Source organism: Ammodytes marinus (assembly GCF_949987685.1).
Source record: "Ammodytes marinus genome assembly, chromosome: 24".
NCBI lineage: Eukaryota > Metazoa > Chordata > Actinopteri > Uranoscopiformes > Ammodytidae > Ammodytes > Ammodytes marinus.
The window spans coordinates 6592941-6616764 of NC_137228.1; the positions used below are offsets into that span (position 1 = coordinate 6592941).

Sequence of the window (23824 nt, forward strand, 5' to 3'; positions counted from 1 at the left end):
AAGTCATGTTTGATTGATTTGTTCAACAGTAGAGCGGTTATCCACAGAACTTCTTCTAATGGGAGGTGATTAATATCTGGACTTGCCAGTTGTCTGAAACCCCAATAGGAAACCCGTGGAAATAAGCATTTCACAGCCGCTTTCCATCTAATATATGACAGGGTGGGGTGCCCTTAGCTCAGTTGGTAGGGCGTGTGTCCCCCCCCCCCCCCTCCCCCGGGCAGGGCCCAGCAGCAGACCCGGGTTCGATTCCCGCCCGCGGTCGTTCTCTGCATGTCACTCCCCTCTCTGCCCCATTTCACCTCTGTCTCTCTGCACTATCAATAAAGCATAAAAATGCCAAAAAAATATATCTTTAATACAGTATATGACAGGGCGCCAGTAGAACTGCCAGGAATAATTGAATAAACGTCCTAAATCCAGTTGTGAAAAGCTTAAGAGGCCTCACCCAAGACTTAGGGAAGCTGTAATTGGTTCCAAAGGAGCTTCTACAAAGTACTGAATTAAGAGTGCAAACATTTATGTAAATGAGATTTCAGTTTTCCTATCGTGAATATATATGCATACATTTATAAAAACCTGTTTTCACTTTGTCATCCTGGGTTAACACTGAGTGTAGATTGATATGCAAAAAAAAAAAAAGGAAGTTTTAGCCATTTTAAAATGACAGCTACAACTCAATAACGTGTGCAAAAAGTCAAAGGATCTGATTACTTTGTGAAGGGAGTGGGAAAGGAGAATGGAAAAATGGGGACCGAGATTATTTTTTCCAAGCCTTACTTTTTCTCCAGACATTCCACGTATTCTTTCTTCTTCCTCCGGCTCTCCTGTGCGGAGATCTGCACAGAAGAACAGGAAAATATCACCTTTTTAATATTACAATAATGAATAAACTGTATCTTTTTTTAATTGGGATCAAAATAGGTGTACATTGTAGGGGAGAACGGGGGAATCTGAGGCATCGGGTAATGTGGGCCACCCCCTGTATCTAGGCAACGGAAAACATGTGTGGTCATGTGAGATATATGTTTTCAAGCCCCTCTCATTTCCCCATGGCCCTGAAAGAGAGGACCTCATGGTGCTGTGGTAAGCATGTTTTTTTTCACCAAAATAGGTATTTTGCATGTAAAAGTAAATTTTCTTGCTGTCAACTTAATCAACTGTTGTGCCAAAGCAAATGTATTCACGTAGAAAAACTTCTATCATACGTGTTGATGAACTACCAACATATGAAACCATGTGATGCTGATAACTGAAGATTAGCCTGAAATGCTAAGAGAGGTAGTTTTTTCTCAAATTGTGGTGGTGGGGGAAAGTAAGCCAAATGCTGTGGGGGGAAGTGAGCCACTGTCTCACTTTCCCCCACCATGAGGCACAAGTTAAGTTTAGTCTTAAACATATTTTAATGTAATATTACATAACATATGTTTTATTTTAATGTCATACACATTGTAGAAAAGCCATCATGCCAAGGAAATACACCAGGAAGACGACCTGGGGCAACCACACGGAAAGAGCACCTTCTCATCTTTCCCTGTAACCTTCAGTGCTGGAATGTAGAGTAGGCCTAGTTGTAGAGAATGACAGGCTGATGTTATAATCCAGTTGGGTCTTCTCCTGTGTTCTGAGTCCCAGGCTGTTTTCGCTGGTTCTGATTTTCCTGTGCTTTGACCCCCAGACACTAGCTGGCTCTAAGGGTCCTGTGTTCTGACCCCCAGACTGTGTTCTAATCTAACTGGTTCTATCTTTCATTTGAATCTTATTAAATCCTTTTTAATTATAATATGTTGCATTTGATTTTGTTCAGAGTTACTTTCAAGTGTTTAGAAAATTAGCTTTGCTTAATTGACCAAACCCCATCATTCTTTTAGTCCGACATTAGTTCTGGAATGTGTGGCTAGCTTTCAGGATTCTTACTGTTACAATATGTGTTGTTATGGTAGTTTCAGAGTGGAAAAAGTAAGTGGATCAGTTTACCCCACAGCTGGGGTAAAGTGAGCCACATGACAACTTTTTTTAAAACAATCATATTTTCACTGCCCTTTGTCTTCTGCTAATGCCCATTTCTAGGAAACATCCTGAATTAATGGGAAATGTGTAAATTTGAGTGATAAATCATTTTAGCTCCCTTAGAGGGGAGCAAATTTAAAAAGTGTCTCAGATTACCCCGTTCTCCCCTACTCATCAACATCTGTACATCAGTTTCTGTACAAAAAAAACGGAAGTTAGTAATAGGAATAAAAAACAAACAAAAAAAAACATTTAAAATATTAAAATAATTGTTAATACCCGAAGAAGCTCACTAAGATGGAGCTGATTTGTCGCCTTAGTAAATGCTTTGACTTCAGTTTTTTCATCAATAATACTATTTCATTTTCAACATCACCAGAATGGCTGAATGGCTGAATTTGTTTTCCAGCTGTGCTTTCACTATCAGAATATACAGTCACAGCAGGTCATGTATATAGCCGTTAGCCAATGTTTTTGGCCCAGCTGTGAGCACACACAGCTATGAATGGTGCAGTGTGTGTTTACCTTGTTCTTAATCTTGCGTCTGACCCTCTTCAGTGCCTTCTCTTCACTCTTCGTCAGAGGCAGTTTGTTAGGGACCGGGTAACCCTCGGCAACCAGCGTCCTCTTCTCCTCTTCTGTCAGCAACAGGGGGCCTGAACCCTGCAGTTTCTACACAATCACACACACACATTACACCATTACATTTACAGGCATTATTAAAAGGTGCAGTGTGTAACATCTGAATAATAATATATTGGCATCTAGTGGTGAAAGTTCTAGAATGCAACGCTCCCCTAATTATCATAATTCTCCACTCAGGAGGATCATTCAGATGATTGGCAGAGGTGATATTACACCAATGAGGACATATTTATGAATTAGGATATTGATTTTAGCTAATAAATTACTTAAAACTTCCTGTCAGTGACTGCAGTTAGCGGCCCGCTCCCTCGTCCCCACGTCACCACCACATGAACACACAGCCGTCTTCATCAGATAGTGCCGCGATGGAGAGCAGCGAGTCATCGTTCACGGGGAACAGAGACCCGCCTCTTTATAGCGCTCTGTCTCTTGATTGGATAAAAACGAGCGGGATACTCAAAATGTTATCTGGCAATTACTGCAAAGCTGAATGACTGGGAGAACTGTGTTATGAACTGTGCATACTGTCCAAGAGATTGCTGTATGAATATAGAGTGATTCAACACATATATTAACAAAAGAAATATCACTTACATCTCCTTTAAATGATATTTGAACTAATTCACCTTGAACTAATCCACCAAATATTTATAAAGGCTCAGTGTGTGACTTATCACGCCAACGTGCTTTCAAACTGCAGGATTTAGGAAAAACATAAAATCGCTAATATTGTGGCTGATAATGCAATAGATTTATCATTTAACCTTTAACAATATAGTCATGTAATCAGAGGCTATTGTATTTGACACCTTATCAAATATTTGCACCAGCACCCCCCTTGCTATCTCAACCTGGATGTTATTACTCTGCAATAATTTTTCCTAGGCCCGCGTTGGACATTAGAAGCTGAATGCCAAAAATGACAGTAAACATAACAAACACTGTTTACCTAGCGTTCCATCTGTGTCTGAGCTATGAGTCATGGAATGAATAATAAATTAATAACATGAGTAAGCCATATGCTTCGTTTCCACCGAGTAGAGCGGGTCTGGTCGGAGCGGCTCAGAGCGGGACAGCTCACTTTTGAGAATCTTGGTGGTGTTTCCACTGCCGACCCTATCCTTACTGGTAGGGCGGGGTTTAGGCTGGACTGCGATACCCGCCGCCAGAATATGGGTCAAACTATCGGGCTGTGGAACAACTGTGGTCAAGCCAGAGGTCTCTCGTTTTTCCTTGGTCAAACCAGCCGCTTCTTTATTTATACCCCTTGTGTTGTTGTTGTGAGCGTAAACGCACAGAGACGGCTCGGTACAACTGATAGAGACAGTGAGCGAACAGTGCTGGCTTCGGCAGCTAAGTAAAATCGGAGGCTAGCAGTGGGACACAGTATAGCCAACCGATTAATTTAATGACGAGGAAAAACACCACACGATAAACAGTGCTGCGCTCTAATTTTTCGCCAAAACACAAGACTCTCTTTACTCTTGCCGAGGTGACTACACACGGCGGAAATTATTCTTTCGACCAATAAACGGACGGCATGTGTAGCTGCGCCTTTTCGGCACCCTTTCAGGCCACTGGTACCCCAATGGAGGAGTACCAAAATTAGGAGCGGCTTAGAGCGGTTAGGTGCGCTTATATCCGTACCCTACCCAACTTTTGGCAAATGAAAAGCCAAAATACCCGACCCGCTCTACTCGGTGGAAACGAGGCATTACATTCCATATGGATATACATTTCAAAATCCATATGGGTGTGATCAGAGATAACCAATGAAAACTGACAATCACTTGTTCCCTGCGTGGATTTCTTTTTAGCATATGGAAAAAACTAAATTGTGCTTCGGTACAGCGACACAAGGTGTATATCTAAGATTCACTGAAATAAATGAATGCAATCACTTTTTTGTCCAATCAGAATAGGGAAAAGACAAGTTCAGAAGTTGGGTTGGCCCTAGTGGTTCAGTGGTTATTTATTTTGTCTTTTGTCTGCGTGTTGACTTTTTCAGTTTTGCGTTTGTGTTCTTTAAAAAAAGAATTATCCAAAATAAAGTATTTAAAAAAAAAATAAAAAAAAGTTGCCGAGCATTGCGCTTGTACTCACATGTGGTGCGGTTAGGAGAGGTGAGGAGGAGATGGCTAAGGAAGAGGAAGAGGAGGAGGATGATGATGATGAGGAGGATACTCTTCCTCCCCCGGGCCTGGGCTGTGTCTCCGGGGACGACGGCGGCAGAGCCAGCAGCGGGGACGAGGGAGGGAGAGAGCCGTCACTGTCGCCGTGGTTACTGCTGGGAGGGGTGGGCGGGAGCTGGAGAGCATCGTCTAAAAAAACAGCAAGAGAGATTTTTACTTCCAACTATTCTAGACAGGAAATGCAAGCTTTGTGGAGATTTGATAAATACATGTGTGTGGCTTCCTATAGGGGCTGATAGCTCAATTGCAATGTGTGTGTGTGTGTGTGTGTGTGTGTGTGTTTGTGTGTGTGTGTGTGTGTGTGTGTGTGTGTGTGTGCGCGTGCGTACGTACGATCGTGCTTGCATGTGCGTGTGTGTGTTTGTATGAATAGAGCAACGCTTATTGACAAATTAAACGTAATACTAATCTTCAAGTCGTATATATTTTTTTAATTAATATTTTGAGTCATTCATGCTAGAATCCATATAGGAAACATTATTTACAATGTTAAATTTTTTTTATGATGACATCAATTTTAATCGTTTATTCCATAATGCACCATATCATTAAATTTTCCTTAAAAAAATTGCAATCCCTCGCATTTTAAAATAACTACTGAATTATGTAATAATTTATTTTAAAAGTGGAGAAATGTATTACATATTGGTGCAGTTTATTACATTTTTGACATGTTGTTCCATAATGCAGTTTTACAGGGCTACTTTTTGCTGAATAGATGTGTGTGTGTGCTGTGTGTGCTGTGCGTACTGCTGGGCAGGCTGAGGTACTGTCCACTCTCTCTGGGTTCGTCTTTAATGGCGACTGGCTTCACGTCGTCTTGCCCTCGCTCCTACACAGAATAACAAACCACAGTGTTTGATGAACATTTGACCACTAACCGACCACTGTTTGGTTGGCGAGACACAGGCACCAATGGATGCTCACCGTGTGTTTCCATGGCGAGCCTTTGCGTGTGGGGGTGGGGCTTAGTATGAGAGGCGGGCCTTCAAGAGGAGGCGGGTCTAACCTTTGAGCCACATCGGGCTCTTCCTGTTTCACCAAGATGGCTGTAAGGTCCTGACTGAAGTTCCAATCAAATTCTGCGGGGAAAAGACAAAACAACAGAAATGTCAACTTCAAACCAACGTATACTGTACATTGATTGTTCTAGCTTAACTGCTACTTTAAACATTAGCCCCTTTTACACAGAGATGTCCACAGAGATTCAACCCATATCTATTTCACATTGAGGCTGCATTCCAATATCCCTGCTATTTAGTATGCTAAATAGATTAACGATGTCCCAATACTTGTGGTCAGATGCAGCATGCTTAAAAAATACCCGGATACCCATACTACATCCGGTCGTAAATTCAAGTGTTGACATCTTTTTGGTGGTTCAAGGAGCCATGTTATGATGGAAAATACAAGTAAAAGTGTGTCCCAATTGTAGCATACTGCATGCAAACAACTGTATTTTTATGGTCAGCTGTAGTATGTAGAACAGGATAAAGTTAAAGGAAACTTGAATTACAAAATATCACATAATCAAACACCACCAAAGATCCTTGCCCTGATTCAAACTGTAGGCAACCTTAGTAAACTAAACTATAGTGGTCTTTAAAGGAGGCTTTGCTGTAGGTCTTTCCAATGGGAAGTAACCAGCTTGCTTATAAATCACACTTTTCAACAAACTCCCCCCCTCCCCCCCCCAGAACATTTGAGCGCTTCCTGACAAGGCTGCTTATTACAGGCTGCCGGACCTAGCTGCTCTGGCAACTGCGGGGCATAATTTGTCTGCAGTAAAGTGTGTAAAGCGCTGAAATAAAAAAAGAAGAAGGGCTGGACCAAGCCACTCACATAATAGCCTTCTGGAGAGAAAAACATTTTAAAAAAAACAGTTGTTGCTGCCTTGTAAAAATGAGAAATTGTGAGACCATACCATGAAGCGAGGCCATAGTACAATTCTTAAAGGAGTTTCACAAAAATGCATTGAGGATATAGATAATTCCTGACCATGGTCTCTGACTAGTATAGGGGCATAAAATAATTGTAGTATTTTTTGGGGCTAAAATGGAAAATTATTTAAAAGTATTTTTTACACGTCTTTTATTGAAGACAGGCATATGGTGTGTAATACACCTAACAGAAATAAAGGTTAACTAATGTATGCTTTCCATTGTGGCCTGGTTTAAAGGTGAGCTGATAAGGTTTGTTCTTGCTTAGCACCAGGACAGAGAAACTCGAATGTTTGTCACATCCCAACCCACAGACTCCCATGGTGCATGGAAAGTGAGCAGTAGCAGTTTAGAAGCTGCTGCTGTGTGTGTGTGTGTGTGTGTGTGTGTGTGTGTGTGTGTGTGTGTTTCTGTGGTTTACAAGCTGTAAGTTTACGAGATGTGTACTTGGTAGTAGCAGGAGAGGTGTGTGTGCCTCCATCAAACAGGCAGGTAGCTTTAAACTTCCTCCTGTGCGTCACTACATCAGGGGAACAGCACAAAATGGTTCCTTGCTCATTAGCCATTACACAAGTGTATAGTGATTTAGATTGTGGCTGCCAATAATGTAAGTAAAAATGCAAAACTAGGAAAAACTCACATTTTCAAGGCAGCTGTTCTTAATACATTCTTGAGTTTTGAGGCTAAAACTAACTCTTATGTTTTAAGGCAAACTGCCTATACATTTAAGCCAACTAATTAACCTCTCTTGAGATACGTAACTTATCCATTGAACTTCAGGTTTTGAGTTTTTCATACAGAGACTTAAAGTTGTGCCCACTTATTATTATTTTTTTTTTCAGACAGTTTATACACACATATGAAAGATAAGTTATCTCAACAAGAGATAATAAGTTAGCTGAAATGTGGGCAGTCTTCCTTAAATCTTAAAGAGTTGCATTTGGCTAATGTTGAGGATATGAAACAGGAGTGGATGTCGTCTGGTCTCAAAATCAACTGACTCCACTAATGTTTAATGTAGCTGGGTGCAGCATTTACTGTACCTCCAGTATAACAGCCCCTCAGAAGCCTCTCCTAATGAGGCCATCCTGCTGCTTGCCTGGGCCTTGTTAAGCCTGCTGGACTTGTTAACATGGAGCTTGATTGGAAAGCCCTGTACCACTTTTACTTAATGAAGACCAGAAACCGCTGGTTGTTAGCCCATGCATAGGAAGCTTGTCCTGTTCATTTGAAGCTACTGGGAATTTAATTTAAACAAAATATATATATACAGTATACATTAGATTATTTTCTGCCTTTTTTTAGTTGTATTATTGCTGACTTTTTATTCCTCAGTGGTGTGCTGGTGATAGACAAAGTTGTCCGTCCAGGCCATTCTTGTGAACGCGAATATCTCAGGAAGGATTTTCTTCAAACTCTGCACAAATGTCCACTCTATCCGTTTGATGGTAGATAGCATTGTTGCATTCCTCATACAGTATCTGTTAAGTGGGCTATATAATTTATTTTTTTAATATTATGCTTTTGTGTTGTATTGTCCACTGTGAAGTAAATGTAAGGAATCCTGTGGACGAATAAAAGTAGAAAATTAAGTAGAACCCAATTCGCTCCGTTAGCACTTTTTTTTGGATGCTATTAGTGAGATAAAGTCTGCCTGTTGTGTGGCTAGTAAAGCGAGGTAAAAAAAAAACTGCTATGATAGCGCTATGGCTAATGACTGAAGGCTCCCGGCAGCCGTCACAGGGGGGTGAGTGAGGACTGTGTTTGATCGCAGTGGGACAGGACAAGTATTAAAACAATAGAGGCAGCAGCACAGTGGGAGTTGAAGTTAAACACACAGCAGCTCTTTGACTGAACTAAAGACACATGCTGAGAGAGAGAGAGAGAGAGAGAGAGAGAGAGAGAGAGAGAGAGAGAGAGAGAGAGAGAGAGAGACAGACAGAAAAAAAGGTGACATGACAGTTAAAAACTCCCTATTAAAAGGTAGCCTGGCTCCGCCCGCCCACCTACTTCCGCCCAAATTTCATTTTCCCATCAGTAGTCAGTCTGGGGATGGGGCGTATTAGTGGGATTTTGCTCGAACAAATTTCTGAGTGTCCAATCAGCGAACAGAGGAAGTGGCTGAGAACGATGATGTCGAAGTTGCACTCCAGTTTCAGTTGAATGCTGCGTTCCTTTATACTCGGAACTCGGAAATTTCCGACTTGGTAGTTCCGAGTTCCGACCTGTCTGTGTTCCAGTGCATCTGCTCGGGAAAGTATGGACGCCTACAACCTTTCTCATCCAAATAACTAAACGTTAGGCTCAAGCAAGTTATCGTTGCCAGGTACCGCTAGATCCATAGACAACAATATGTAGTGATGTCGGAAATTTCCGAGTTCCCTGTACAACTGGAACGCACCGTCAGAAGCCGACCAAACGTTATGCGATTGGTTGGCTGATCCTGAGTGGCACTGCATCCAATAATTTTAAACTTCAACAGACACCCACATCCAAGTGAGTGAACGTTTGCCAATTACAGCAGTTCCAGACCTTCTGTACAAATGAAATGAAGTAGCACCAGGCTAATTAAAAGGTACACTATGTAACTTTGGGGTGGGTCAGAGAAGTGAACATTTCTATGGCATATTTTCACAACTGAACTATCCACACAGAACAATTTGATCCCTGAAACACTGTTTGAAGATATAAAGCTTACTGAAAAGTTCAGTTTCACTGTTTACAGCAGCAAGCCCCCACAGTTTGGTTTACAAGCATATTCTAGTCTAACGTTTGGTCCCAGGTGCCTCAAAATAATTCACTTGATTTATGATAGAATTATTCAATACTTCCATTAACCGTATTTATGGGCACGAGCACAATATTTTTTAATAAGTTGGCTGCTATAATTTTTAGAGTTGTATTAATTAGACAAACAAGCAGTTGCATCTCTTGTTGGGCTTCCATTGGATTGCATAGAGACGGGCCTGCATAGCAAATGGCGTAAAATGTAGCAATTCTTCTCCAGCCTGCACTATGCTTAATATGGAGATTAGGGTTGAGTTCCATGCACTGAGGTCCCTGTGTTTATGGGCCATTATTCTTGCCAGAAACGGCTATCTTTTAACTGCCATAACGTTATGTCATATTTTGTTTATGTATATAAGAGACCTGTCCAAACCTCATTAACAGTGCAACAGACAAACTTAGCGTAGCTTTATATCAGTGGAAAGTATCTAAAAGGTTTATGGAGCATATGCAGGTAGTAAAATGCATTTCCAAAGGAATGTCAATATCAAACAGGCTGGAATAGATTCAAATACATGTGATAATGTGGGCGGGTCTCGTTCAGTGTGTGTGTGTGTTTGCGCGTGTGTGTGTGTGTGTGTGTGTGTGTGTGTGTGTGTGTGTGTGTGTGTGTGTGTGTGTGTGTGCGTGTTCCACATGTGAACTCGAGATGACTGTTGCACAACCGACAGACACAAGCGATGAATCGGAAAAGTACTATAAACTGCCCTGCGATCGTTCTACAACTTCCACGCTAGGTTTTGGAGTGAGCTACACTATCTAACACTGATTTATGCAGTCTGACATCATTGCATTCTCTCAAAATATCATCTAGTATACTATGCACTGAAAACAATTCATAAGCTGTGAAGTTTTCTTTTTACGTATGCTATAGACTTATTTTGCTCAATGGGGTATTTTTGGCAGTACAGGTATAATTTGGTATTAATACCAGTGGAGTAAGATTACAATTTTTGCAGATTAAGGGAATGAGGGAACGATAGAAAACAAGGGAGTTAGAGAGAGAAAGAGAGAGAGAGACAGGAAGAAGACAGAGAGAAAGAGTTTCCGCTGGCTATGGTTAAAGCTGCAGACTCAAAACCATATGCTTGTCATACTGTTGTGTGTGTGTGTGTGTGTGTGTGTGTGTGTGTGTGTGTGTAGTGTGTGTGTGTGTGTGTGTGTGTGTGTGTGTATGTGTGTGTGTGTGTGTGTGTGTGTGTGTGTGTGTGTGTGTTTTAGGTGGGCAGGGCTTAGCTGGAGTAGAAACTGCTCCGACCGGGATCCTGCTGTTGCTCTTGACAGCAGGATCCCCGGGACAAACGGAGAGGGAGCAGACAGACAGACAGACGGCACGCGAATGGAGAGTGTGTGTGTGTGTGTGTGTGTGTGTGTGTGTGTGTGTGTGTGTGTGTGTGTGTGTGTGTGTGTGTGTGTGTGTGTGTGTGTGTGTGTGTGTGTGTGTGTGTGTGTGTGTGTGTGTGTGTGTGTCTGTGAGACATGAGGAGATAATGGGGAAGATGAGTCAGTCAGAAAAGGGAATGGCCGTTCAGACAAGCACAGCGGGATTTGATATCCACAGTATTTTTGGCGGGGCCGCTGCACTGCGGGGTCCAGCGCTATAAATTCTAACGCCTGTCAATGACTGTCTGATGGAAGTGACACCATTGCATGATGGGTGAATTTAGGATTTTTTTCTCATTAGCTTTCTGCTCATCCAAAATGAATATATAATATATAAAATGTTTTGTTATGTACCGTAATTCTCAGAATATAGGTGCAGCGCCATCCCTAGTGGGTTATCCGTTGCTCACACAAATCATCCTAAATAGGTCCCAACCCCAGTTGCACCTTTTGAATACGTTGAAATCATAAAGACAGCAGAATCTAACCCTTACCCTAACCCATACATTTCAATTAGTGTGTATCAATAACTTAAAGGGTCATTTCAACCACTTTGAAAGTTGTATGTAAAACTGACAGTCAAAATTTAGTTATTAATAAAGGATTATGGCGCAGTATTTGCAAAACTACAAATACATAAAAAAAAACTACATTATCAACTAAAATCAGACATAGAGCAGGTTTTCTCTCAGCTGGTTAAAGGAGCCAGCGGGATGCATAGCTTAGAGGGCTGCGTGTGTGTGCTCCTTAAATGTGGAGTTATGGTGAGAACTGTAACTATAGCGTTCTTATTCCTATATAAGCTTGGCCCTCTAACGCAAGGATGTGGTCAATTCGGCCACTGGGTCCGTCTGGTTCCCACAACCACAAGCACACACGCCCATTTCACATGAAACAATAAGCAGTCCACGCGAGGTCATACCACAGTTCATCCTTTCAATGGCAATATAGCCCATTGCCATTGCCATCCAGCCATAGACTAGCTTTCCACCCAGTCTGTATTATACTGCAGACGCTTGCTCCTACTCTCAGAGCTTAAAAGGTAAAAGGTACAGTGTGGAGAATGAGCTGGTGTTTTTCAGAACAGACTCTGTAGAAATGAAGCAAGTAGGTTTTAATTAGTGAATGATTGCTTGATTAAATAAAATAAGTTGCACCGCCATGTTTTTACAGTATAGCACAAAATTAGCGGCCTTATGCGTTTTTATACACTGCCCGGACAAGAAAAAAATTAACCCACTCAAATATCTTGTTGGGCCATCTTTAGCTTTGCATTACAGCATGCATTCGCCGTAGCACATTTTGATAAACTTTATTTGGCACATAAAGGTTGCTTAGAACCTAGACCTGACCAACTGATGCAACCCCATATTCTACTGTACACTGCCACACAGGCTTGTACAGTAGGCACTAGGCATGATGGGAGCATCACTTCATCAACCTCTCTTCTTACCCTGATGCACCCATCACTCTGGAACAGGGTCAATCTGGTCTCAATCTGGTCTCCATTGCTCCAGAGTCCAATCTGTATGCTCCCTGGCAAATTGAAGCATTTTTTCCTGATAAGCTTTTTAAGGCTACACATCTGCATAGTCCATATCCCGTATGTTCTCTTCCCATTGTGCGTGTGAAAATGCTCTTACTATTATTAAACATAGGAGTTTGGGAGTTCGTTTGATCATTTACATTTTGATTCCACCAAATCTTTTAAGTGATCTCCCATCACAAACGATCATTAAATATTTTAAATAATTGAATTTATAAGGTCAGAAAAGTTTTATTGAAAGTGTAAAAGTGTGTTATTCCCTTTGAGATTTGTATCAATGTGTGTATATGCTATATCTATCTTGTTCTTTTTTTAAATGTTTTATTCAAGGATCGTGTGGGGTGGGTGGGGGTTGTGATTGTTTGTTTGTTTGAAAATTCCCAAAAATTAAAAATCGTTTATGAAAAAAAAGGGTGTAAAGTTCCATCAAGTATATCTTTGTCACACAAAGACTGTTCAATTTCAGAAAAAATAATATATAGGGCCTATACATTAAATGTATAAAATATTGCAATGTGTAATAAATGCATTATTTGCCCGGGTCTGAAAAGGGCCCAATCATCCCACTAGATGTAGAGACAGTAGATTTATCCAAACACAGTTTATATGATTGGACAGACAGAAACCTGAGCCAGCCAGATAACAAGGGCTCAGTCTGATAAAGAACCAGACTGAAAACATCAACGGCAGACTTTTACTTGGCCCGCCATTTTTTCCAGGACTCAGATAGCAAAAAAAAACAAATTACTGTAAAATCAAATGATAATAGGATGAACCCCTACCAGACTCGTGGTCCATTGTGGTAGACAGTGCTGGGCTCTGGGGGGCCGAGTCTTCACTCAAGGAGTAGCTGTGTTCTGCTTGAATATCTGTGAGATTCAAGAGCCTTTTTTCAGACATGGGAAAACAACATAACGCAATCATAAAATTGCGCCTTGATCTTGCCTCTTGCTTTTATATCCGTCGCATCACCTGGTTGTTTTCACTCGGAGGCTAAGTCGATGTGACGTCACTTCCGGTGCACACTGGATTGTGTTTCAGAATCGCCCAAATAGCATACTGGTTTCAACACTAAACATCTCGTCCGGATATAGCAGACATTCAGGTATTTCTAAGCATACTAAATCTAACCACAAGGATTGGGACATCCTAAAAAAAAATTCCCTATCATACTAAATAGCAGAAAAGTATGGGGATTGGAGCGCAAGGGATAGATTCTGACCTGGACTGCTGTCTATGTCCATGTGTAAAGGTGAAGGCCTGTCTGCCAGTAGGGGCCGCTCTAATAGGTGTTCGTCAAAGAAACTGCTGAACAATTCACTGCTGAAGTCGTCCATCTGGTCACCTGAGAAAGGCTGGAACATACATGGAGACAGAAAGGGTCAAATAAGCCTTTTTATACGTACAGTTTGATTGAAATGTTATTCAGTGACAGTAACACAGCAAATAAAAGTCATATAGCGCCATGGTTTGGGTCTAGCTGGTAACACTATACACAGTCTGTGTTGTTTATCATACTTTGAAAACCATATCCTCAAGTTTGGTGATTTTGAATATTTCGGATGAACTGACAGTGCTCCTACTTCTTAAACTCAACAAACCAATAAAAAAAACACTGGATTATCCCAAAAAATGCACTGTCAAGCTGGCAGCAGAATTGTTTTTCCAAGCAAAAGAAAAAGTGGGCAAAAAGCCTTGTGTTTGAAGGGGGCGAGATGTGCTGTACAAGTTGAGGTTGATGCTGATTTTTTCATCGACGAATCAATGTGTCCATACAATTTCATTACATTACACAAAATGCAATTTTCCCAAAGCCGGGACAAAAATTCTCAGTTTACAATCAAAATAGAAAATAGTAGCTCCCATATTATTCTTTTTGTGTAAAAAATTATTATCAAAATCCCCCAAAAGGTTGATTTTTTTTGCTGATTATTGTAATAACTGGCCTATTCTTTCAGTTCTAGGGGCACACTATCTCCAAGAAAGCAGACAACTGTGTTGATGGCACCAAGAGATAGATTCCCAGAATGGGAAACAGAAATGATGGATTCATCCATACAGTAAACGGACCAATGAGTCACTGAGCTGAGAGACAATGTTCTGAAAGCCTGGGACAGCATGGTGCACTGACACTGCTTTACACACACACACACACACACACACACACACACACACACACGCGCGCGCACAGACACACACACACGCCTGACATCTCTACAGATCGTGGAGTTCAAATCTGTCTCTCAACACACACACACACACACACACACACACACACACACACACACACACACACACACACACACACACACACACACACACACACACACACACACACACACACACACACACACACACACACTACACACACACACAGCCCACACACACACCATATGAGTCACCCCCGATCTTGAACAAACATGCATGCAACTGCAGGAGTAAACTCTGTTTGGAAGGGCTTCTTGTGTCTTGATCAAATTAAACGAAAAATTGATTTACATCGTGTCTTATTCCTGGAAATTAGATTAAGCTCTCCTCCAAGAAACTGTTGGAAGTGTCACGGTGGATTAAAGGCATGCAACAAGAAACACACAGGGGGAACACTGCAGCTCCCATCATCTCTATTGAACCCTCTTGGCCTATTTCAAATCAGTTCATCGTTTCAAGATCCACTTCTTTTGTCCTATGCCCAACTATTACTGCAGGAGTCATAGAATGAAGTACTTAGTTCTCAGGCTCTCTCCAACAACATTGCTCCACAAAATGTATCAAAGAAAATCATGATCGAAAAGAGTGCAAGGGATTGGTAATATTTTAGTTATCCACCACTAGGCATTAAAGGAGAAGTAAGCGATGTTCCTTTAAGCTACCTTCCTGTCAGTGACTGCAGTTAGCAGTCCCCTCCCTTCGTCCCTACGTCACCACCACATGAACACACAGCCGTCTTCATCAGATAGTGCCGCGATGGAGAGCAGCGAGTAATCGTTCACGGGGCACAGAGACCCGCCTCTTTATAGCGCTCTGTCTCCCGATTTGATAAAAAAAACGAGCGGGATACTAGAAATGTTATCTGGCAAAGCTAAATGACTAGGACACCTGTGTTATGAACTCCGCATACGGTTTAAGTGATTTCTGTATGTATAAATATCGCTTGCTTCTCCTTTAACAAGGACTGTAGGACTGCATGCGCTCATCAAAGCTCCAAATGCCTAGTACTGATGGCTATTACTGAAGTTGATGTGTGTAGAGTTGAGCGAGGGTAACGAAAAAGAGGTGAAAGGATGAAGTTATGGGTATCACTGCTGCTGATGTGTATGGGCTTTGCAATATTATTTATCTCAGAGTGTGGATTTGTGTCTGTCAGGTACTTGTGACTGTGTTTTATGAGGTCTAGTGTGTTTGAGTATTAATTAAGCAATTAATATTGGTGGTAACAAAATCATCTACTGCATTAATTGGTCTGACACACCAGTATGTCCTATAGTGCTGTGGACAGACATTTCATACCGTCCTAAATAATACCAGTATACATTCTTACATGAAAAGAGCTGGAATAATAAAGGGACATGATGCAAAAAACAATAAAAAGCCGCTGCACCACTGCGCGGCGCGCAGTGGTGCAGCGGCTTTTAGCTCTCCGACACGGTGCATTCTTTTAGTACTTTTTTTAAGTTTATTTATTGATTTTTGTTGGGCAGACGTCGCTTTGGGTCGCCAGAACTTGATCAACCTCGGCCTGAGGTACAACTTGGCTGTTACAAACGAGTATCAGCAGGCACACAACATCCCGGAGGACATTGCGAGACCGCCCGGATCTCCATGGATGGTCAACCCGCCTAGCAAGCGAAGGAGGCGGCGTAGGGAGAGGAAACAGAAGCGGGGATGCCGGTCGGGCTCGGATGCTAAGCTACGTAAACAACCACACAGGCCAGCATTACCGAGCCTTTTCCTCTCAAACGCCAGATCATTAACCCACAAAATGGACGAGTTGGAACTACAGACAGCCACGACGAACTTTGTACGAAACTGTAGTGTTATTTTCATCACGGAGACGTGGCTTCACCCGCTGATTCCAGACGCTACAGTCCAGTTAGCGGGCCGCACGCTACATCGGCAAGACAGAAACGAAAACTCGGGTAAGAGCAGAGGAGGGGGGCTGTGTATCTACGTACATAACGAGTGGTGTGGCTGCAGCAGGATCATTGAAACATACTGTTCTCCTGACATAGAGGTTCTGGCAGTCTCGTGCAGACCTTATTATCTCCCGAGGGAGTTCACTGTGGTCATTGTGGTAGCTGTTTACATCCCTCCGGATGCTAACGTTAGCTCAGCCCTCAGCCTTCTGCTTGATACCATCAACAAACAGCTGCTCGCACACCCTGATGGAGTTTTTGTCGTTGCTGGTGACTTCAACAAAGCGTGCCTAAAGACTGTGCTGCCCAAATTCGTCCAGTATGTGAAGTTTGCCACCAGAGGAGATAGCACCTTGGACCATGTTTACTCCAACATTAAACATGCGTACAAAGCTACTCCCCTCCCCCACCTGGCTGGATCTGACCACCTCTGCATGTCCCTCACCCCCACCTACACCCCCCTGCTGAGGAAGACAAAGCCTCAAACAAAGACTGTACAGATTTGGCCAGAGGGAGCCCTCTCTCAGCTACAGGACTGCTTCTCCACCACTCTATGGGACTTATTCTCAAGCCACAACCTCCAGGAGTACACAGACACTGTACTCTGCTACATTAAGAACTGTGTTGACAACGTCACCGTCAACAAACGGGTCAGGGTTTTTCCAAACCAAAAACCCTGGATGAACAGCAAAGTGCAGTCCCTCTTAAAAAGCCGTAATGCTGCCTTCAAGTCAGGGGACAGGGCCCTGTACAGCACGGCCAGGTCAGACCTGAAAAGAGGTATCAGGGAGGCCAAGGTGGCCTACAAGAGGAAAATAGAGGACCACTTTGCTGTGAATGATCCCAGAAGAATGTGGCAGGGAATAAATCACATCACCAACTACAGAAGCAGCAACCAGGTGACTGCTAGGACCGACGCCTCGCTGGCAGAGGAACTCAACAGCTTCTTCGCCCGCTTTGAGACAGACAGGTCCTCAGCAGCCACAGCACTCCCACCCACCCCCAGTACTGGCACAATGTTGACACTTCAGGAGCACGAAGTGAGACATGTGCTGAGGACAGTGAACCCCAGGAAGGCGGCCGGTCCCGATGGAGTACCTGGAAAGGTACTCAAAGCTTGCGCCGACCAACTGACTGGAGTCTTCACAACCATATTCAACCTATCCCTGGAGCAGGCCATCATCCCACCCTGCCTCAAAACATCAACACTAATACCCGTTCCCAAGAAGACAGCAGCGGACAACCTCAACGACTACAGACCTGTTGCACTCACGCCTGTAGTCATGAAGTGCTTTGAGAGACTGGTCTCACAGCACATCAGGGCCTGTCTGCCTCCCACACTGGACCCACACCAGTTTGCTTACAGGGCAAACCGATCCACGGAGGACGCCATTACCATAGCGCTCCACACCGCGCTGAGTCACCTGGAGCACCGGGAGAGCTATGTCAGAATGCTCTTCCTGGATTTCAGCTCAGCCTTCAACTACATCCTGCCGGAGATCCTGGTCCAGAAGCTCTCACACCTGGGCCTCTCCGACCCCATCTGCCTTTGGATTAAGGACTTCCTATCTGATCGTCCACAGTCTGTCAGACTCGGCCCACACCTATCCAGCACCATCACACTCAGCACCGGCTCCCCACAAGGATGCGTGCTGAGTCCCCTCCTCTTCACTCTCTACACTCACGACTGCTCTCCGACCCATCTCTCAAACAGCATCATAAAGTTCGCGGATGATACCACCGTAGTCGGGCTCATATCAGCTGGCGACGAGTCTGACTACAGAGATGAGGTCAACAGACTGACAGCATGGTGTTCAGTCAACAACCTCAAACTGAACACCACCAAAACAAAGGAAATTATTCTGGACTTCAGAAAGGGCAGAGCGGTCCCGACCCCACTGCACATTAATGGGGACTTAGTGGAAAGAGTCCACTCCATCAGGTTCCTGGGCGTGCAGATCTCCGATGACTTCTCCTGGACTGTCAACACCACGGCGGTGGTGAAGAAGGCTCAGCAGCGTCTCCATTTCCTGAGAGTGCTCAGGAGGAACAACCTGGAGGAGAGGCTGCTGGTGACCTTCTACAGCGCCACCATAGAGAGCATCCTGACCTACTGCATCACAGCGTGGTTTGCAGGGTGCTCTGCAGCAGACAGGAGAGCGCTGCAGAGGGTCATCAACACAGCCCAGAAGATCACCGGCTGCACTCTGCCTAGCCTGGAGACTATTGCCAGCTCTCGCTACCGCAGCAGAGCTGGAAACATCATCAAAGACTCCTCCCACCCCGCTAACCACCTGTTTGACATGTTACCCTCCGGCAGGCGGTACAGGTCACATAGAGCCAGGACAAGCAGGCTCAGGGACAGCTTCTTCCCCAGAGCCATCACAGAGACAAATAACATGATGAAACAAAAATAGGACTACCTGCACACTGATACACATACTGATCATATTGATCATACAACTGCCGCATACTGTAAACATTTTCAATCATATTGATCATACAAACTGCTATACTGTGAATATTTCACAATCATTTAAGTGCAATACCAATAACATTTTCTCCCTGGTTGACCTGCCATTTTTGTTATTTATTTATTTGTTTGCTTACATAGGTTTGCTGCCGATTCTGTTATTTATGCAGTTATAGATATATACATAGTTTCTTTTTCAATAGTTATATAGTTATAGTTTTATAGTTATAGATATATATATAGTTTCTTTCTTTATATAGTTACAATTTAAATAGGATAGATATATAAATATAGTCTCTTTTTTGTATATAGCTTAACAATATTTCCTTATCTTCTGTTCTAAAATGTTTATTTATATTTATATTGCATGCTGATTGCACCAGAGGAGTGGCACTCAAATTTCATTGTACAACATACAATGACAATAAAGGCTATTCTATTCTATTCTATTCTATTCTATTCTAATAAAGCAGTCTCACGTTAAAATTTGCATTTATCTGACAGACTCGGGACTTTGGGAGAGAATAAGTAGTTGGCAGGAAATGCTTGAATGTCCGGACGATTGGCCGACGCTAAGGGAAAACCCTGTTACGGTTACTTTGGTGTTTACATCTGACTTGTGCTGTATGTCCATGTCTTTAATGCTTTGTATCATTATTGTTTTCTATATCGCCATTCAGTGGTGAGTAGTTAGTAATTCAGAAACACAGTGTTGGGGCATCTAACATAGTGGTTAATATAGGGTGTAAGCTTGTGTAGCGAGTGTAGTCTGGTTCAGTGCTAGCCATAGCCTGTATATGGCGCTAACACGCTATAGCTAATGGAACAGCTGTAGATGATGTGAAACGGACTAGGAACGGAGGTCTGGACCTTTTATTATCCTGGAACTCAATCACTTTGTAGGGAGAGAGAAACACGGTGGTAAAAAAGCAGTTGACAGGTTTTTCTAGTTTATTTCTACTGTGGGGTGTCATTAGCTTAAAATGCTAAAACAGAACCGCACAGGAGGGAATGACCAGGTAAGAGACATAAGGAGTAATTATGAAATGCCTGTGATGCCTGTAATTTAACAGTGGTGAGTGAGTTCCAGCGTATAGTTCTCCTCTCCTTTCAGTTGGATGACTTACTACTGGTTCAGGTGAGATACCAAAATGATCAATGTGAAATGTGCCATGAAAGTAGGCCTTAATCAGAATTGGAGCCAAACTGCTCAGCTGCTCTGAGGAAAATTCAACTTTTGCTAATACTTCTTTGGACAAAGCAGTAGTGTTTTTTACTATGCCATTGCCAGCTCTAGTTCCAGGGTGAGGGACCCATGACAAAGGCATTAAGAAAAACTATACAAATAGCATTCTTTGCACTGCTTGGATCATCAAGCTCAAAGGAACTCTGCTCAAACTCAGTAAGAAAAGAAAAGAGTTGCAATTTACGAACGTAAGTGCTACTGGAGGACCAGCAGTTGAGAAATGCAAGCGTTCACTGCATCACTTGGGAATCAGAAAATGTTGCTGGAAGATCTCAAAGAGGCTGAGACGTCCATAATCGCCTTTTGCCAGCGAGAGAGATTCCCCGCTGAATTTGCTGCCTTAGCCTCTGGCATGCCGGAAGTGGCAAGAAGTAGCAGCATCATCAAATTGGATCCTGTACTGGAAAGAGGACATCTACGAGTTGGGGGGCGGCTGAACAAAGCAGCAATCCCTGAGGACATCAAACATCCCCTCATCTTGTGAAAAGACCAACACATATCTGACCTTATCCTCCGTCATGTCCATCTACAGCTTGGCCACGGAGGCAGAACTCATGTTCTTTCCACTGTAAGGAGAAAGTACTGGATCACAAGTGGACCTTCTGCGGTGAGGAAGATCATCTCAAGATGCCTCATCTGTAAGCTCCATGGAGGAAAGACCGGCGAGCCAAAAATGGCAGACCTGCCAAAAGAAAGAGTGGTTCCTGATCTTCCGCCATTCACTAACGTTGGATTATTTCGGGCCAGTTGACGTAAAAAGAGGCCGTAATATTGTGAAACGGTATGGAGTCGTGTTCACTTGCATGACAAGCAGGGCCGTGCACCTTGAAGTTGCCTATTCTCTCGACACGGACTCATGCATCAACGCATTACGGCGGATTATCTGTCGAAGACGACAGGTTTCACACTTGAGATCGGACAACGGTACCAACTTTGTGGGAGCAGAAAGAGAGCTACGAGAAGCCCTAGCCTCTTTAAATCAGGACCGTATTGGAAGTGCCTTGTCGAAGAAGGGCATCAAGTGGAGCTTTAACCTTCCTGCAGGGTCACATCACGGTGGAGCTTGGGAGCGGATGATAAGGAAGATCAGGAAGATCTTGTGTTCTGTGCTCCGTCAGCAAACCTAGGACAATGAAGGATTTCATACCGTTCTCTGTGAGGCTGAAGCTGTGCTCAACGATCGCCCAATCACTAAACTGTCACAGGACCCCAACGACCTTGAGGCATTAACGCCGAATCATGTCCTACTCCTAAAAGGGAAACCAGTTCTCCCACCAGGACTATTCGACAAAAAGGATCTCTATGCAAGGAGACGGTAGAAACAAACCCAGTACATCTCTGATCTCTTTTGGAAGCGGTGAATCCGCGAATATCTACCACTGTTACAGGAACGCCAAAAGTGGAACCAGGAGAAAATGAGTTTCGTTCCTGGAGACCTGGTCATGGTCGTGGACTCCACAGCACCTCAAGGGTCATGGGTGCTAGGAAGAGTCATGGAAACCTTCCCTGATAAGAGAGGTCTGATTCGTGTTGTTCGTTTGAAGACAAAGACAAGTGTCATGGAAAGACCCATAACCAAAATCTGCTTACTAAATTAAGCTAAAGATTGATAGGTTCCAATCTGAAATGGGCAAATTTTCTTTTTTGTATCTTTGGCTCCTTTGAATTATGTTTTAATTGCTCTTGCAGACGCAATTAGGGGCTGGAGTGTAGGAGCCATATTAATGTATTATGTTATGTTCATGTTTAAACACTAGGGGGCTGTATTGGGTGTGGCTGAGGTAATTGGGTCAGCCCAAGGAGGTGATTTTAAGCCAAGGAAAAACAGGAAACAGGTGTTGTCTAATTGGGAAGAAAACAGTTTTTCGACTGTGCCCTTTGTGCCCATGTGCCTTTCTGCCCTTTGTTCTCTTTACGTGTATCTATCAGCAATTTGTTTTGTTATTTTTGATTTCTAAGTATATTATGAGTAAAAGTATATTGCCGGTGAATGGATTTAAAGGGAAAATAAACCTGCCGTGCTACAGTAAAACGTTTCTACTGTTTATTATTTACTGAGCGCACTGGGCGCACGTCGGAACGATCCATTAAACAACCAGGTAGTGGCTTCGAATAGGGGCTTGGCCGCTACAGATAGTCTCGTTTGTGGTACATGTAATTTATTGCACTTGCAAGGTCTTTTAATTGAAAATATATGGATATGAATTCATATATAAAACCTGTATCTGTCCCTACATGTTCCGAAATGCTTCCTTCATTTAAAATAAAAGATTGGTTAGTTGGGAGGGGTAACCAAAACAGTTATTTATTTGAACCACATTCCAGCCAGACTCTCTTGAATGAATTGGGTGTTCATTTATTGTATTGCCCTTTTGACCCTGATTCCCTGCATACTGTATGTAGTGGAACAACTGCTGTCTACATTGTATGTGGTGCAGGGTGTTTATGATATGGCAGAAATTGAGCTTCTGCAAAAACAGTTGTGTGGCTAAGAGACAGTCAGTGAGTGATGGTGCAAAAATGTATTCACCGTGCGATAATAACTGTCTAACATGACGGAGCACTTCCTAAAATGGAGTCTTGTGTAACTCCTCTCTCCAGGTGTAGTAGTCACTATTCAGTATAGCTTACAATCAGCCAAAGGACATAGTGGTAACACAAAAAAAGTGAAATAATCTCACGCTTGTCATTCAGAGTCAATGAAAAATGACATAACTGATTAAGGTTGAGATTTGTGTGCAGTGTAAAATTACATTGCAAAATCATGTCATTATGCTTCAGCGCTGGATGCCACTGAGGGGAAAATGCCAAAGTTCTCTACTGTATTTGGCTTCATGTGGCGGTGTGTGGCTGCACTGTGGTCAGCTTCACTCTAACTGAATTTGCGAGCAGAAGAGATGATTACGGTGTGTGTGTGTGTGTGTGTGTGTGTGTGTGTGTGTGTGTGTGTGTGTGTGTGTGTGTGCGTGTGTGTGTGCATGTGTGCGTGTGTGTGTGTGGACAGACTTGAACTCCACTATAGTTCTCAGTATAAGACAGCAGAAGAGTATTTTTCCTTCCACATTTGCTGCGTGCCTTGCTTGCATTCCAGCCGGCAGCTCGTCGGCCAATCAGAAGCGAGCATGCAAATGAGAGGGGCGTGTCCTTTTAAAGCTGGAGTACAGGGGCTGAAGGGAGAGTAGAATAGAATAGAGTAGAGTAGAAAAGAATAGAAACTCAGTTGGTAGGGCGTCCCCCCCATGGGCCTCGGCCAGCAGCGGACCCGGGTTCGATTCCAGCCCGCGGTCGTTCTCTGCATGTCACTCCCCTCTCTGCCCCATTTCAACTCTGTCTCTACACTATCAATAAAGCATAAAAATGCCAAAGAAATATATAAAAAATAAAAATAAAAGAATAGAAATAAACTGGATAGAATATAGATGGAGAAAGTATTGGAACGTAGTTTGGAAAGAACTAAAGGAAAATATTA

General features: G+C 43.0%; 1 protein-coding gene across 3 annotated transcripts in view; it reads right to left on the minus strand.

Annotated features, from left to right (window-relative positions):
- Positions 1 to 23824, minus strand: part of creb3l1 (cAMP responsive element binding protein 3-like 1) — a 34881-nt gene that overhangs the window by 9227 nt on the left and 1830 nt on the right. For 2 of the 3 annotated variants that reach the window (XR_013845514.1, XM_080052825.1), the window contains exons 2-8: positions 13726 to 13858; positions 13286 to 13372; positions 5775 to 5929; positions 5598 to 5679; positions 4759 to 4976; positions 2536 to 2682; positions 781 to 839 (exon numbers count right to left, since the gene is read on the minus strand). Coding sequence is in view for 2 of the 3 variants with exons in the window: in XM_080052825.1 (XP_079908951.1) it covers positions 781 to 839; positions 2536 to 2682; positions 4759 to 4976; positions 5598 to 5679; positions 5775 to 5929; positions 13286 to 13372; positions 13726 to 13858 (881 nt within the window). In the remaining variant the exon portion in view is untranslated. The remainder of the gene's footprint in view (positions 1 to 780; positions 840 to 2535; positions 2683 to 4758; positions 4977 to 5597; positions 5680 to 5774; positions 5930 to 13285; positions 13373 to 13725; positions 13859 to 23824) is intronic. The other variant, XM_080052826.1, reaches the window with a different exon arrangement.